Source organism: Hippoglossus stenolepis, chromosome 20 (genome assembly GCF_022539355.2).
Source record: "Hippoglossus stenolepis isolate QCI-W04-F060 chromosome 20, HSTE1.2, whole genome shotgun sequence".
NCBI lineage: Eukaryota > Metazoa > Chordata > Actinopteri > Pleuronectiformes > Pleuronectidae > Hippoglossus > Hippoglossus stenolepis.
In genome coordinates, this window is record NC_061502.1 from 13,802,943 (window position 1) to 13,815,965 (window position 13,023).

At 43.4% G+C, this 13,023-nt stretch overlaps 2 protein-coding genes across 2 annotated transcripts in view; one reads left to right on the top strand and one right to left on the bottom strand.

The window, feature by feature from the left end:
- syne1a (spectrin repeat containing, nuclear envelope 1a) overlaps window positions 1–4,673 on the bottom strand; it is a 121,422-nt gene extending 116,749 nt beyond the window's left edge. Inside the window, 1 exon segment of the mRNA XM_047338193.1 lies at window positions 4,607–4,673. Within this exon segment, the coding sequence (XP_047194149.1) occupies window positions 4,607–4,673 (67 nt within the window).
- A 4,845-nt stretch (window positions 4,674–9,518) lies between these two features.
- Window positions 9,519–12,254, top strand: myct1a (myc target 1a). The gene is made up of 2 exons (XM_035144777.2): window positions 9,519–9,874; window positions 10,786–12,254. The coding sequence occupies exons 1-2, from the start codon at window positions 9,820–9,822 to the stop codon at window positions 11,331–11,333; spliced, it is 603 nt and encodes a 200-aa protein (XP_035000668.1). The 5' UTR covers window positions 9,519–9,819; the 3' UTR covers window positions 11,334–12,254.
- Window positions 12,255–13,023: the final 769 nt, after the last annotated feature.

The window sequence follows — 13,023 nt, forward strand, 5'->3', positions numbered from 1 at the left end:
TGCAGAATACTGTAAATACTCCATTAATTACATATATTACGAGGATGGCAAACCTCCACCAAGGCCCAGCAGTCCCCTCAAATTCAGTCAAGCTGCACCAAATCACACACACTCATAGATATCAGTTCCCTAAATGTGCCTGATGTTTTAAATTAGTTTTGACGAAATCCGTTCTTCAGATTTTGTACAATCTTGCGTACAAACTAGCGAACTAAGAAACCAACGGAAAGGAGTGAAAACACAACCCCCTTGGCGGAGGTAAAAAAGTCTTTGTACAGTTGTGTCACAATCTGTGTTGTGAAGTTCAGCTAAATCAACCCACATCCAACTTGGTAGAAACACACAAACACAAAAATGCCAAATAGTGGCGCAGGTTTTTCGAATAAAAAAAAGCTGCACACAATTAATCGAGTGTTTTGAACTAATTATTAATAGAAGCTTATATGAGTTCTTTTTTTTGCAACAGAGCTAATGTTGGAATACGCCGTGACCTTCGTGAAGGTGTGATCTTTCAAAGAAGGTTCTGATTGCCCAGGCTGCACATTGTGTGGGCGAGTCCCTCAGTGACCCTAATCGTGTGATATGTCACTCAAACCTCCAATGCCTGTCCAGTTAAAAGAGATTATAATCTGATCTGCCATAGAAGCTGTCACTGAGAAGGTAGCACGTACTAAAACACGCAAACTCATATACACAAAGCTATCATTTTATGGAGCATTATGTTCTTTTACAGGGGCAGAAGCTGAACCAGACACGGCCAATAAGCCCACAGGGTGAAAGAAAAAAGCCTGTGCTGGCTGTCATGCGGCTGCCGCTATGGCAACGAGTTATAAACACAATCTGGAGAGACAAGGAGAAGAAGCGGCAGAGTAAACAACCACTCATGCTGCGGATCTAACCCATGCTGACACTAGTGCCACAGATCTGAGGCCACAACCGGGTAATGGCTCCTCGTTCACGGTCTGGCTTTTCATGAAGACTTGCTCTGGGTCATTTTTACTGTTTGGCTAAACTGCTGACTCCCAGTGGTGTGATAGGTGAGAAAAAAGGCTATTTTTAACAGCCGGTGTTTGTTTCAGTGTCTCTGTGTGAGTGTGGGCACGTGTGTGTGTGAACACGCTGCGGTATCCAGAGCCGCAGACGATAAATGGCGGTGTCAGAACTAAACAGGAGGCTGGCAGGGCTCAAGGTGACCGTCTGCTTCGGCCTTCCTTGGCTGCGGCCGAACCATAATGTCGCCCCTGGCAACAGGATGTCACTCTGGCTCCGTGCCAGCCTGAGGATCTGTGCCAGTCCCACCAGCAATCAGGAGCTTAAAAACGGGTGTGTGGGCTCTCTGGTTCTCTGCCTTTTCGTGTTCTCCAGCCTCTTTATTTATTGCTTCTCCTGCCGCCTCTCTCATTCCTGTTTCATCAATCGGCTGCTCTTAGTGTGGCACTCATGTCTTCCAGATGTGCTGAATTTGCCCTTCAGCCTCCCCTCAACTTTTTTTCCCCGGCTCAGCATCTTCATTGACAAAAATAACATTAGCAGGGGATTATAAATTGAATCTACACAGCATATTTCCTGAAATGCAGCCGCTCCGCTTTGCACAACACAAACCCCCTGAAGTCTAAACACTATTTCCTTCTGTGTTATCTGATCATAAGCAAATTGCAAGTCCAACCTAGACACACACAAAAGAAAAACTCAAGCAGGTGCTCCCCAACAAAATGAGACTTCGCTAACTTGTCTGCATGCATAGGCCCGGCAGACGGTAAAACCCAGAGGTGTAGGTGGGAATGTATACGCCTCTGCCGCCCACGACGCAGAAAACAGGTGAGAAATTGAAATAGGGAAACGGGTGCATCGCTTTTCTCATTAACGAGAGACAACAAACGGGCAAATTCCACAGCATATGGAGGAGTTCAGGCTGGGAGGTGTTCAAAGCGGCCTTGCCGTTCTCTGCCATATGGTGTCACTAATTGCTGTTTTTTTCACCGCCACAGAGAGGTACACCAAAAGAGATGGTTGAAGGGAGAAAGACACAAGAACCCCAAAAACTGGGGCGAAAACTTTTGATTGTTTTGTTGTTGCATCGAGCGGCAGCTAACTGCTTCCAAATGAGCCTGAGGGGAGTGTAGTTCATTTCATGCTACCTGGTGATTTGTGGGACGTGGCTAATTTGAGAACATTGTCCTCTCCCGGGAGGAGGCGCGGAATACGTTAATCTAGTCAGGCTTTTAAAGATGTATAAACGGTATTAGATTACTTAAACCTCAGGTGGTGAGAAATTACATTGCAACCAGCTTTGCCTTTCAAAAAAACAAGTGAACATTTGCACACGAATATAACTAATTTCTAAATAATTACCCCGTTGGAGAGACAGGACCCAGAGAAGTGAATAGCAAACCTCCCTGAGCAACACTGATTTCATTACGAGCTGTCATTTGGGACCAAGCTTGTTACTGCCTATAGAAACACTGCATTCCGAAGACAAAGAACTCATGTTTGAGTGATGTTACGCTCCACTTGCGCTGCTAGCCGTTTCATGTGAAGACGAATGAAAACGTGGAAGTGGTCCTCTTTGATTCTCACTAAAGCGTCTTGATGATATCATCACAGCTTCAGCTCCCGTCTCCCAGGAGATGGACGGCGACCAGGACACATCAAATAAAATGACGCGTCAAATTGGATGCCATGTGCCCCCCGGTAAATAAGCTAATGTGATCACGTGCTCAGAGGAAGACAAACATAGCACAAAGAGTGACACATGGAAAAGAAAAAAACCATTGTGACTGATGTTCGGGCGAATCCATTCACACCACAGGCAGCATGTCAGACTTAAGCGTACTGCATCTACTCCAACCGTAAACGCTGCCTGTGGTTGTGGCCCACGTGGCTAGGTTAAAGAAAGCTTGTTCCCAGAAACCCTCAATCTATCCATCTGTAAGGGTAACCACGGCAACAAGGTTTATCTTATCTAAGATGCTTTCATGTCACTGGACGTCAACAATAAAGCTACTGTTGGTAAAAGGAGTATTTGGTGTGAATAGATAAAGGTTTCACGAGCCGACCCACAGACACACCCCCCCGACCGCGGGAAGACTATTTTTGCAACGAGCTCCACGCGGGGCAAAACTGTTTTATTTACAGGAGCTGTAAATAAAACTGTGCCTTAGAGTGTTGAATGTGACTCTTAAAACGTAGCTACAAGTAGTGGACTTTCTTTTGGCTGCATATTCTTTCCACAAATATCTGCAAGATCTCCAGAAACACTCTAGTTCCCCAGTGTAGATAAAAACAAATATCATGCAGCTCCCAAAAACAGTGGCGTCTCCTTGGCGATGATCAGTTTTTTTGAGTGACACACTGCATCCTAAAATTTGAATTAACTGCTTTATTCTCACTGCGCATCGGCATCAATATGTCTTCACACTGAGGAGACGGCTTAAGGGGACGCTTCTAAATTTAGATCAATCACGGCACCCTCGGGATTCAAAGTGCGCACCAGCACCTGCACAGAGTGATGCAGAGGAGCCACGTGTGCTGGTGATGCTGCTCTCGGCTTTCACAGAAACTGCCACCTCAGAAGCCGAGCAGGGGGCAGCCATGTTGGATCTCAGCTCTGGTGTCACCTGACTTTTCTGTTACTTTGGAAGTGTCACAGTCTGATCCTGCTCTCAGCATGGGGAAGAGATGCAGTGTTTTATGGTGGAGGCTTGTGAAATAGCTTTATGGCCACATTATTTAACTTGTAGGCAGGGTAAAACACTAAATAAATGTTAATATCTGTTGCAAATAAAGTGGGAGATAAGATAAGAAATTGCTTGGTGTTATATTCCAAAGGTTAAAGAGAATAAACTTAACATCTGTAACTTGAGCCACAATTAGTTCTACTGTAAGTACAGTAGGATGAGGATGTGATTGTCCTACTACGGCTGAGTTAAGAGGGAGGGATAGACTTCATCCTGTCAGCTCCTCTGGGGATTAGTTTTGCTATTGTCTGCTTCCCCGTCTATCCACGATTAGAGGACGCACATGCACATACAGTATATGTGCACAGTAACACTGCAAACCCACAGCGAGCATGTGCACACATAAACACAGACAGTAAACACCCACAAGAACAATGCAATAATACACTCCCAACTCACACACACTGGGTTGTTTGATCTCATTTGCTTTGATTGGTGCTATCCAACATTAAAAGCCTTCATTTGATGGCTGCATATCTGCCATGCTGCATAATTCTATGCACAGACTGACATTTGCTCTCAATCTAAAGGAGAAAGAACTCCACAGAAAGTAAAGCAAACCAAAGCAATGATTGATAAGAACCTGAATATTTCCAGTGTACTTGAACACTGCGTGCTGTGACATTGCGTATCCCTCTCAGTTGTATGTCCTTCCCATACCACAGATTTGCGAAGCCCTATGAACTTGAATTCCAGCAGCCCAGAGATAAGACTCGCAGGGTCATGAGACGCATGTGAGGCATTTTTTTTTACACCAACAGCAAGTGTCTTCACATTGTTTTGCTGTGTCATGCCAAGCACCGGGTCACCTCTAAAAAAAAACGCTGCAAACCCAGGCGGAGCAGTGTGAGTAGGCATTTTACACCTACCTTGCAGCTTCTGCATCACGTTGGTGATGTCCCGACTGGGGTGGCCGTAGTGCCTTGGTGATGCCATGGCGCCGTCCTAAGGTCACAGAAGTCACGTCCCAACTCCTCAGGACTCCGACAGGGCTGCCGCAGTTTCTATGTCTTCACACACACTCACTGCAGGACATCCAGGCTGCATCATGTCCATGTAGCTGTGCTTCTCCTCTCAAGTCATCCCTGTTGCAGTCTGCAATCCACAGACTCAGTGAAGCTCCTCCCCTGACGATGATGTAAGTGCATACTGTATGTGTATGAGAGCATGCATGAGTGTGTGTGTTTGTGTGTGTGTGTGTGTGTGTATTGAACATCTCGGCGGTCCCCTCCCTCGCCCGAGCCATTTACTTCTACAGACAAGACAGCTTCCGTCTACTTGCACTGCCACCTGCTGTCCAATCCAAAGCGAGGACTCTTGCATCTCTTCGAGGCATCAGGACCAATGATGTGCTGGGTATCTTCTCATGCCTGCTGCTGCCACTGTAAGAGGTGTGTGTGTGTGTGTGTGTGTGTGGGTGGGTGTGGGAGAGAGAAAGTGAGAACAAGAGCAGAATTAGCTGCAGCAAACCTGTAAAAGCAACAACACATCACTTACTTAATATGTATTCCTTAAGCCACATAATATAGGACAAATCCACCCTGAACTAGGATTTACATCACTCTTATGAATGCACACAGCATCTAAACTTGAACTCTGGACTCACTTTCTAGACGCACGTTTTGTTAGCTACAATCTTTATATCTTTAATGGCTTTGTGATTAGTCACTTGCTGTATAAATGCCCTTTTACTTGTGTTTGTGTTATTGTTTCATTAGTGTATCTGGACATTTTAGGCTATCTTTGTTGAATTATCAATTTATTGTTATTACAATTATGATAACTAGGTGGATAGTTTATACTTTTTTCTATATCTCCAATAAACAGAATGGACTGGAGCCTCATGTGTCTTTTCTCACTGACAAGCCACTGAGTTGTATTTTCGGAGGCAGATCATCCTTGGAATAACAGTATTTATACATAAAGTCTATTTATGTGCATAATAATACATATATTTCTCTCGTTGGATTAATGTAACTTGCTACTGGGCTTCTGTGCTTTCAAGACACTTTTCTTTTCTCATACTTAATGGTGATTTGTTATTACTGATCAATTTTATAATTAGAATATAAACATTTACATTTCACAAATGTTAAAAACACACTGACTTTCCCGTAATGACAATAATGTATCGAAGTAATGATAATTAAATATTAAGGTTTACAATTAACAAACGAGAACAGACAACAGAGTCCTCCTTTGAAAATCACTTCTCGTGACACATTCGAATATTGCAGATGGAATGAAAAACAGTGATTGTGGATCAATAATCAAAGATGGCTCTACATCAAGATAGAGCTACTCCACAGCAGATCAATGCCACTCTTTGAAATACAGGAGGGAGGTGTGATGAACCACTCGGCTCGGAGCACTTATCACGATGTGCAATCCCATTAGACGAGACCTTTCATCATCATCTCAGGAGAGCTCTTAGAGAGAGGGCAGAGCAACATTCAATAAAGTGAGGGGCAGAGGAGCGGGCACCAAAAGTATAAAAGTTGATAAATGATCATTGACCGGTTCAGTTTTGGTATTCGACACATTGATATAGTGCACATTCAATTCAATCCGCCGTGACCTGCCTCCTCAGATTAATTTATGGAATGGATTCAGGGTATTAGGGGATGGTGACTGTTGGAGCAGGTGAAGGAACGAGGGCGATTTAACGGATCAGAGCTTCACAATCTATCTGTGAATCCAGATTTTTAGCGCTCTGTATTGTCTCGGCGCCTGTTTGAAGCTCTGCTGTGTTGTGTTTGTCAGCAGCGACTGAGTAAACACCATGTTTGCTTATGGGAGAAATTTGTCAGCTAGTCAGAATGGCACGGGGGAGGGGTACCGACAGATACTTTTTGAGGGGAATTGTTGAACATGAAAAGCATGAGAATAAGGTTTTGTTGGCAAAGCTCAACACCAAATAAAATCCATACCCTCAGTTACTTAAAAATATATGTATATCCCATAATCTGGACAAAGATATATATGATACAGCCAAATTACAGGCATTCACAAATCTTACTGCAAAGCCAGGGGCCAAATCAATAACCTTGCTGGTTTGACCTTAACCCACTCAATAACAACAAAATCACTTCATCCTAGTAGATGAACAGAATCTAACCATGTTGATGTTCGAGCTGTTTGACTTGCCAGTGCGATGAAACATTGAGAGATGGAGCTGGACTGGCCGGCTCCTCTGCAGCACGGGCAGACTGCTGATTCCTACATTTTTCACGCAGCTCGGCTCGGGGTGACCTCTATCGTCCAGAGCCCCTCAGGACCAAACACATTCAGCAGCAGGGAGAGGAGACGCCGCTGCGGCAGAGAGGGGAGCAGGGGGCAGAGACAAAGCACGTGGGTCAATAGGAAATCTTCCTATAGTAGCCGAACCCTTCCCCTGTTAGAATCCGTTTTCTTATCTAATCATTGCACAGGCACAGAGCTGCATGGGACCAGGGTTCCGCCAGTGTGGTAATCTCTGCCATGCACTGTCAGCGGTTTTCTAAAATCTCATTAGAAAGTTCTCGTTCAACCTGCAAGTCCAAATCAACATAATGCCCCAAAAAGGAAAATAGTGTTCTGCAACTCTATTCAATGTGCTGCACAAAGAATCGGTCTAAATAAGCTTTTTAATCTAGTACCGACTCAGGGAAGAAAACCTAGTTACAAATGATGCTAAATGAATTATACTGACTCACTCTTTGTATACCAAGGTTATAAAGATGTGGAATTTACTCACTACCCATTTTTCATTTGAAAAAAGCCGCAGGTTTCTGCAACCACTGCAAAAAGTGTACTCCACGTGATTAGAGCTGTACTTTGTGTGTGATATCACAAACTGTGGGATATTTTCCACAAGTAATGAGTAGAGGATGCTGGAGTGCATGTTATAATGTAATTATCGGTTCAGTATATGAAGCACACAGTATTACACGTCAAGAGGAGACGATTGCATGTTAAATAGGAGATGCTATATCTGCTCATGAAGGATTTCTGTGAATGAATAGAGGCTGATTACCTGACATGGATGTTTTCTTTCATTTGTACTGTGCGAAACCGGCAAGATCACGTGTTTAAACCATGGTTTAAACGACTGGGTAGGAAGTGAACCTGCACAGTAAGGCTGGAGTATTTCTCCATCTAGTGGCGAGAAGTGGGAACACTTTTTTTAATCAAACTTCATGGAGCAGAAGTTATGTTTAAAGTAGAAGGACAACACGAAAACAACAGAATGGATTACCATGAATCTTGGTGGAATGACACAGTACTGGTTAAGAAAATATTTGGTGTGATCCAAGATTTCTTTTTTGAGAGTTGTTTTTAAACATTTTTGATTTATTTCTCAGAGAATAGAGAGAATCTTGATTTAAGAAAATCAGCCATGATGAGACAGATTTTTGTGAGTGTTTGCAATCAACTGCAGATCCAAATAAAATCCAGATCTAGTGAATTTTAACGTGGTTTCATAATATCATAGTTTATACATGTTCAAAACATAGCATAAAATATAAATTATCCATCTATCCCTCCTATAATATTATATACAGTGCAGCCCAAGAGCAGCAAAATCTATTACTCAAGAGGTTATTGAGATATGGATTTATGAAACCTACATACGACTGTTCTTAAGGATTTTCATAACACAGCAATAATACAGTGTTGCTCCTTGCAGCCTAAATTCTTTAAGTCCTTACACAAATCTAATTTCTTTATCAAGATATTAACAGAAATTTTGAGGCCAAGAGTTTAAACTGTGAAGCTCAAAGAAATTCTCCTCCACCTATGAACAGAACAGTGTTCCACTACAGTTACACTACAGTAATGGATGTTTGCAGGTTATCACAGCAGAGGCCAATAATAAAGGTCAAGCTTTGATAAGACCATTTTCTTTGTCTGAATTTGTCTTACTGAATGGGACCCATATGACTTACTTGATGCTGATGGGGCAAACAGGCTGGTCTACATTAGATACATACCAATAAGACGACTCGCATCCTTTACTCGTGTGACTGCACTGATGACCTTGCAGATTTGGCTCCGAGGGGATTAAAACAACGCTGAGTGAGGCAGCAACAAAGAGAAACATGAGGAGCTTCGTTTTCATTCACCGTGTCCCGATTGGTCATGGACGGAAAAAGAGAAACACTCAAAAGTAAAACATGCTGGTGCATTTAAAGAGTAACGTGCAGCTTTTTTATCTTATCGAGGAACAATGTTTTTACTGGATCTCTCCAACCAGACATCTCATGCAGGCACCGCTGACCTGGCAGACAATGTGGAAAGACTGAGGTTACTAGCAAAGATGCTGCAAATCAGAAACGGCATCTGGAACGCTCAAAAATGCTCCGGAGTTGCATATTTCTTTTGCATCAGCCCAACTTATAATTAAAAGCACTTACAGCGTTGCCACCATAATTTCCAGATGTGGTTTTGACTTCAACACCCATTTCAGACCCAGAATTGTAACTGCTGGAGCGGATGATGGCAAAACTTTCACCTGTGGTCTCTGTGGTGGAAGAAGAAAAATATGAGATATTAAAATGTCAGTAGTTTCTGACAAGAATAAAAATGTTGGTGAGTGTGGTGCACTTTCCTATGGTGAAAACTGAAGAAGTGAGTCTTGTGGCGCTGGGGTGACACTGTTGTGCATTAATCAACCTGAAGGAAATGATGGGAGAGGAAGTGATTATAGCAGCAGCCCCCTGTCCCCCCACCTCCAGGATCTCTGTCCTGGACAGATAAGCCCCTCCTGTTGCTAATTTCAAGCAGAAAAGCAGGAAATGTGACAGTGTAGTTTTCCGCTTCCATAAACAAGACGGCTGCCAGGGTTAGCTGCCAGTCCTGAGTGCCTCTGGGGCTGAGGCGCTCTCTGAGGGGGACAGACTTTTACAGACAGGGAAAGTGAGCAAGGGACAAAAGGGGGAGAAAGTGAGAGGACGGGAAAGAGGGGAGGCAAAAAACAACAGGAAAAAAAGAAAGAGGAGCAAGAGCTGACAGAAGAGAAGGAGAAGGGAGAAGAAGAGAGAGTAAAATAAAGACTGAGTTGAGTCTCTCTCTCTTCTCCTCTAACTGAACAGATTAAGTCATGGCCGAGAACAACACAAATCTCTTTCTGGAAATACTTGAGTCGTTTGATGCGGGTGAGTTTTTTCTAATTTCCTCTCTCTCTTCGCTGGTCTGTTTCATGTGGTCTCTGTGATTGGCACTGTTGTTCTAAAAGGAATTTGTGCTTTAATCACCCCTGGAATAGATACAATATGTGGCTGTGTGTTCCTTTTATAAAGCAACTTATCAAACAAATTAGAATATTCAAAGAAACTTTTCTTCCGTCTCCAAAAAAAATGCTCAGTCGAACTCTACGAGGCTCTGTTATGTTGTCTGAGTGTTTTTTCCTAAATGTCATTTCCAGATGACTTTTGACCAGTGTCTGCTTTCCTTTTTCCTCAAGTCACAAAAAAAGCTGCTGTGGAAATGTGGCCTTACACTAAAACGAGTTAAGTCTTTTTAACAGCGAACTGTATTGAAAGGAAATTGTTTTATTTACCCTGGCACAAGTCCAACGGGATTTGTCTCAGCCTATGTCGAGAGTACTGCTTCCAAGGCAAAGAGCAATAAGCACAAGTCTGTGCCCTTTTTTTGTGGGAAAGAAATGCAATCAGTTTGTTTGTCTCCAAAGGACTTGCTCTGGTATACTTGAAAGATGAAAGCCTGTTATTACTTTGTCAAAAACACACCAACTCGTAAAACACTGCTGGCAAAGCTCCATTTGTAACAAACAGATGTTTTTTGTAATCTTGGTGAGGCCGTAGCTTCTAATTTAAACTCCTTCCATTTCCAGGGGATGATAAAATAAAAAACTACTCTTATTAAGGTTGAAGTGCATTTAGATGTTCCAACCTATTTTGAACCTCTTGTCCCTCAGAGTAAAGTGAATGGGGTGAAAGAGACATAAAGCAAAATGTGTAGAATTAAAGACTTTGGAGGATGTTTGTGAAATATCAATGAAAAACACATCCTGAAGCACAGAACATGTCTCTCTCCCTCTCCACAGTCCCTCTGATAATAGCTTTCTGCGTGTCCATGGCGGTGGGCCTGGTTTTGGGGGCCCTGGTTTACGTGATGTTGACCTGGATGTCCCGCCGCAGAGTAGGCTCTGCCAGCATCACCCGCCGCCCCCCTCGTCCGTCACGCACCAGCTCACGCAACCGTCCCGGCTTCAACCGCAACAGCAGCTACGACCGGCGCAGCAACAACAGCCTGGTCAGCGCCGCTTTCAGCTTCCACCGGCAGACGTCCTCCCCGGATCACTTCGACCCCCTGGGGCACAAATCCAGCTTCAGGGCCTCCACCTTCCACCCACTGCTCCAGTGCAGCCAGATCGCAAGGGAGGCCGAGGAGGGAAGTCAGACCACGCTGCCTCGGACCCCGACTCTGACCTCCACGCCCGGGTCGGCTCACACTGCGGCCCAGGCAGCTGTCACCCCACCCAGACCCGAGTCGTTTTGGGGGAACAATGGGGTGAGGGGTTTGCAGGCTACGCAGACCCCACCTCCAGCTTATGAGAGCATCATCAGAGCTTATCAGGAAACGCGCACCTGAGGAGGAGAGGGAGCGCCACGCTGACAATGAATGAATGAGTTGAAAAATGGATTCACGAATGAAACTGGAGTCAAGCTGTATTGATTGATGTGACCATGGTGGAGCTGGGCGGAGCGAACAAGGAAGCTAAGGTCAAGGTCAAGCAGGCAATCAGTTTGGGTTGGTTAATATATATATCGACAAAAGCATACTTGAGTTTCAGCGTTCAATACTGATTATTTTCAATTTAAAAATCATATTGTTTGACACTTTCATTGTGTATGCTTGCACAGAATCTTTGTTTAGTCTCGACCAGGAAAATCTACATATGCATACTATTGGCTGGGCATTCATGATGCAAGGCAAGACTTGTGCTTTTAACCCTGCTGATCACCGAATCTATGCAAGAGAGAGATAACGTGTGTGTGTGTGTGTGTGTGTGTGTGTGTGTGTGTGTGTGTGTGTGTGTGTGTGTGTGTGTGTGTGTGTGTGTGTGTGTGTGTGTGTGTGTGTGTGTGTGTGTGTGTGTGTGTGTGTGTGTGTGTGTGTGTGTGACCCGAGAGGAAGACGAGTATTTGTGTGCAGTAAGGACATTTTGTGTGATTCATTGTTGTGTCCAAGCTAAACCTAGTGGAGACAGCTTTTGATTTTTCACATGTTTTTATAAAGCCGAAGTATATGTGAGTGTGTGTGTCATTCAAAGGACTTTAATGTGTGTTTGCATGAAAAGTGTGTGTGTGTGTGTGTGTGTGTGTGTGTGTGTGTGTGTGTGTGTGTGTGTGTGTGTGTGTGTGTGTGTGTGTGTGTGTGTGTGTGTGTGTGATCTTGAGAGTGAGACAGAAAAGAGGGCATTAGTTGAAAGAGGTTTTACAATTTTATATATGTTTGAATGCCATTTACTGAACTCTGCTTATAAGTTAATGTAATAAAAGCAAGAATCGACACGTGACCACTGTGTTTTTCCACACAAAGCTTGGAGGGCGTTTGCTAGCACTAACAAAGCAGCGCCCCGGGGTCTGTACGAGGAAGCAGGTTCAACATACCCAGGATATCTTTTTGTTATCTGGCATCGCTCAAAAAAGTATAATAGTAATGTCCGACTGTTTCTGCTGCCAAGAAGAGAGAAGAGAAGGAAAAACTTTATGTCTGATGAGGTCAACCTGACTGTCATGTTCATTTATAATCATGGGATTTATCAGTGTGTGGACACATTTTCTAATATAAGGCAACAGAGGGTTTAGTTTTCATTCCCATTTATATCCTTGTGTTGTTCTGAGCAGCAGTGATTGAATAAATGTGTCAAAAACATGAACACTACAAGGAATTCTGTTGGGAATGTTTGTTCAGTTCAGTTAAAAAGCAGATATAATTGTCATTATGCATTAGTAGTCATACATTCATCCTCCATTTGTGAGTTGCGCTGTTTTAAAAATAGACACAGAGTGGATACACGGAAAGTCTGGATCTAAAATAAAACTTTTCATTATTTGCTAGTTTATTGAAAACTCTTTTGTCCCTGTTAGGATCCTGTAGGAAGAATGACTGCGCTTCTGCAGTGATCTAATTGGTCAGTTGTTGGGTTATTAACAGGTTTTAGCGGATCCAGAACAGTTTAAGAGGTCAAATAAAAGTTACCATAGTGTTTTACTTTGGTAATAAATTAACCACCATTATAACCCTGAAATAATCCTGAAGATACCTCACTTTCACC

Excerpts from the sequence above, each read along its gene's own strand:
- myct1a (XM_035144777.2), top strand. The coding sequence starts at position 9,820 with ATGGCCGAGAACAACACAAATCTCTTTCTGGAAATACTTGAGTCGTTT. Across the intron at positions 9,875-10,785 it reads ACTTGAGTCGTTTGATGCGG|TCCCTCTGATAATAGCTTTC; the intron begins GTGAGTTTTTTC and ends CCCTCTCCACAG.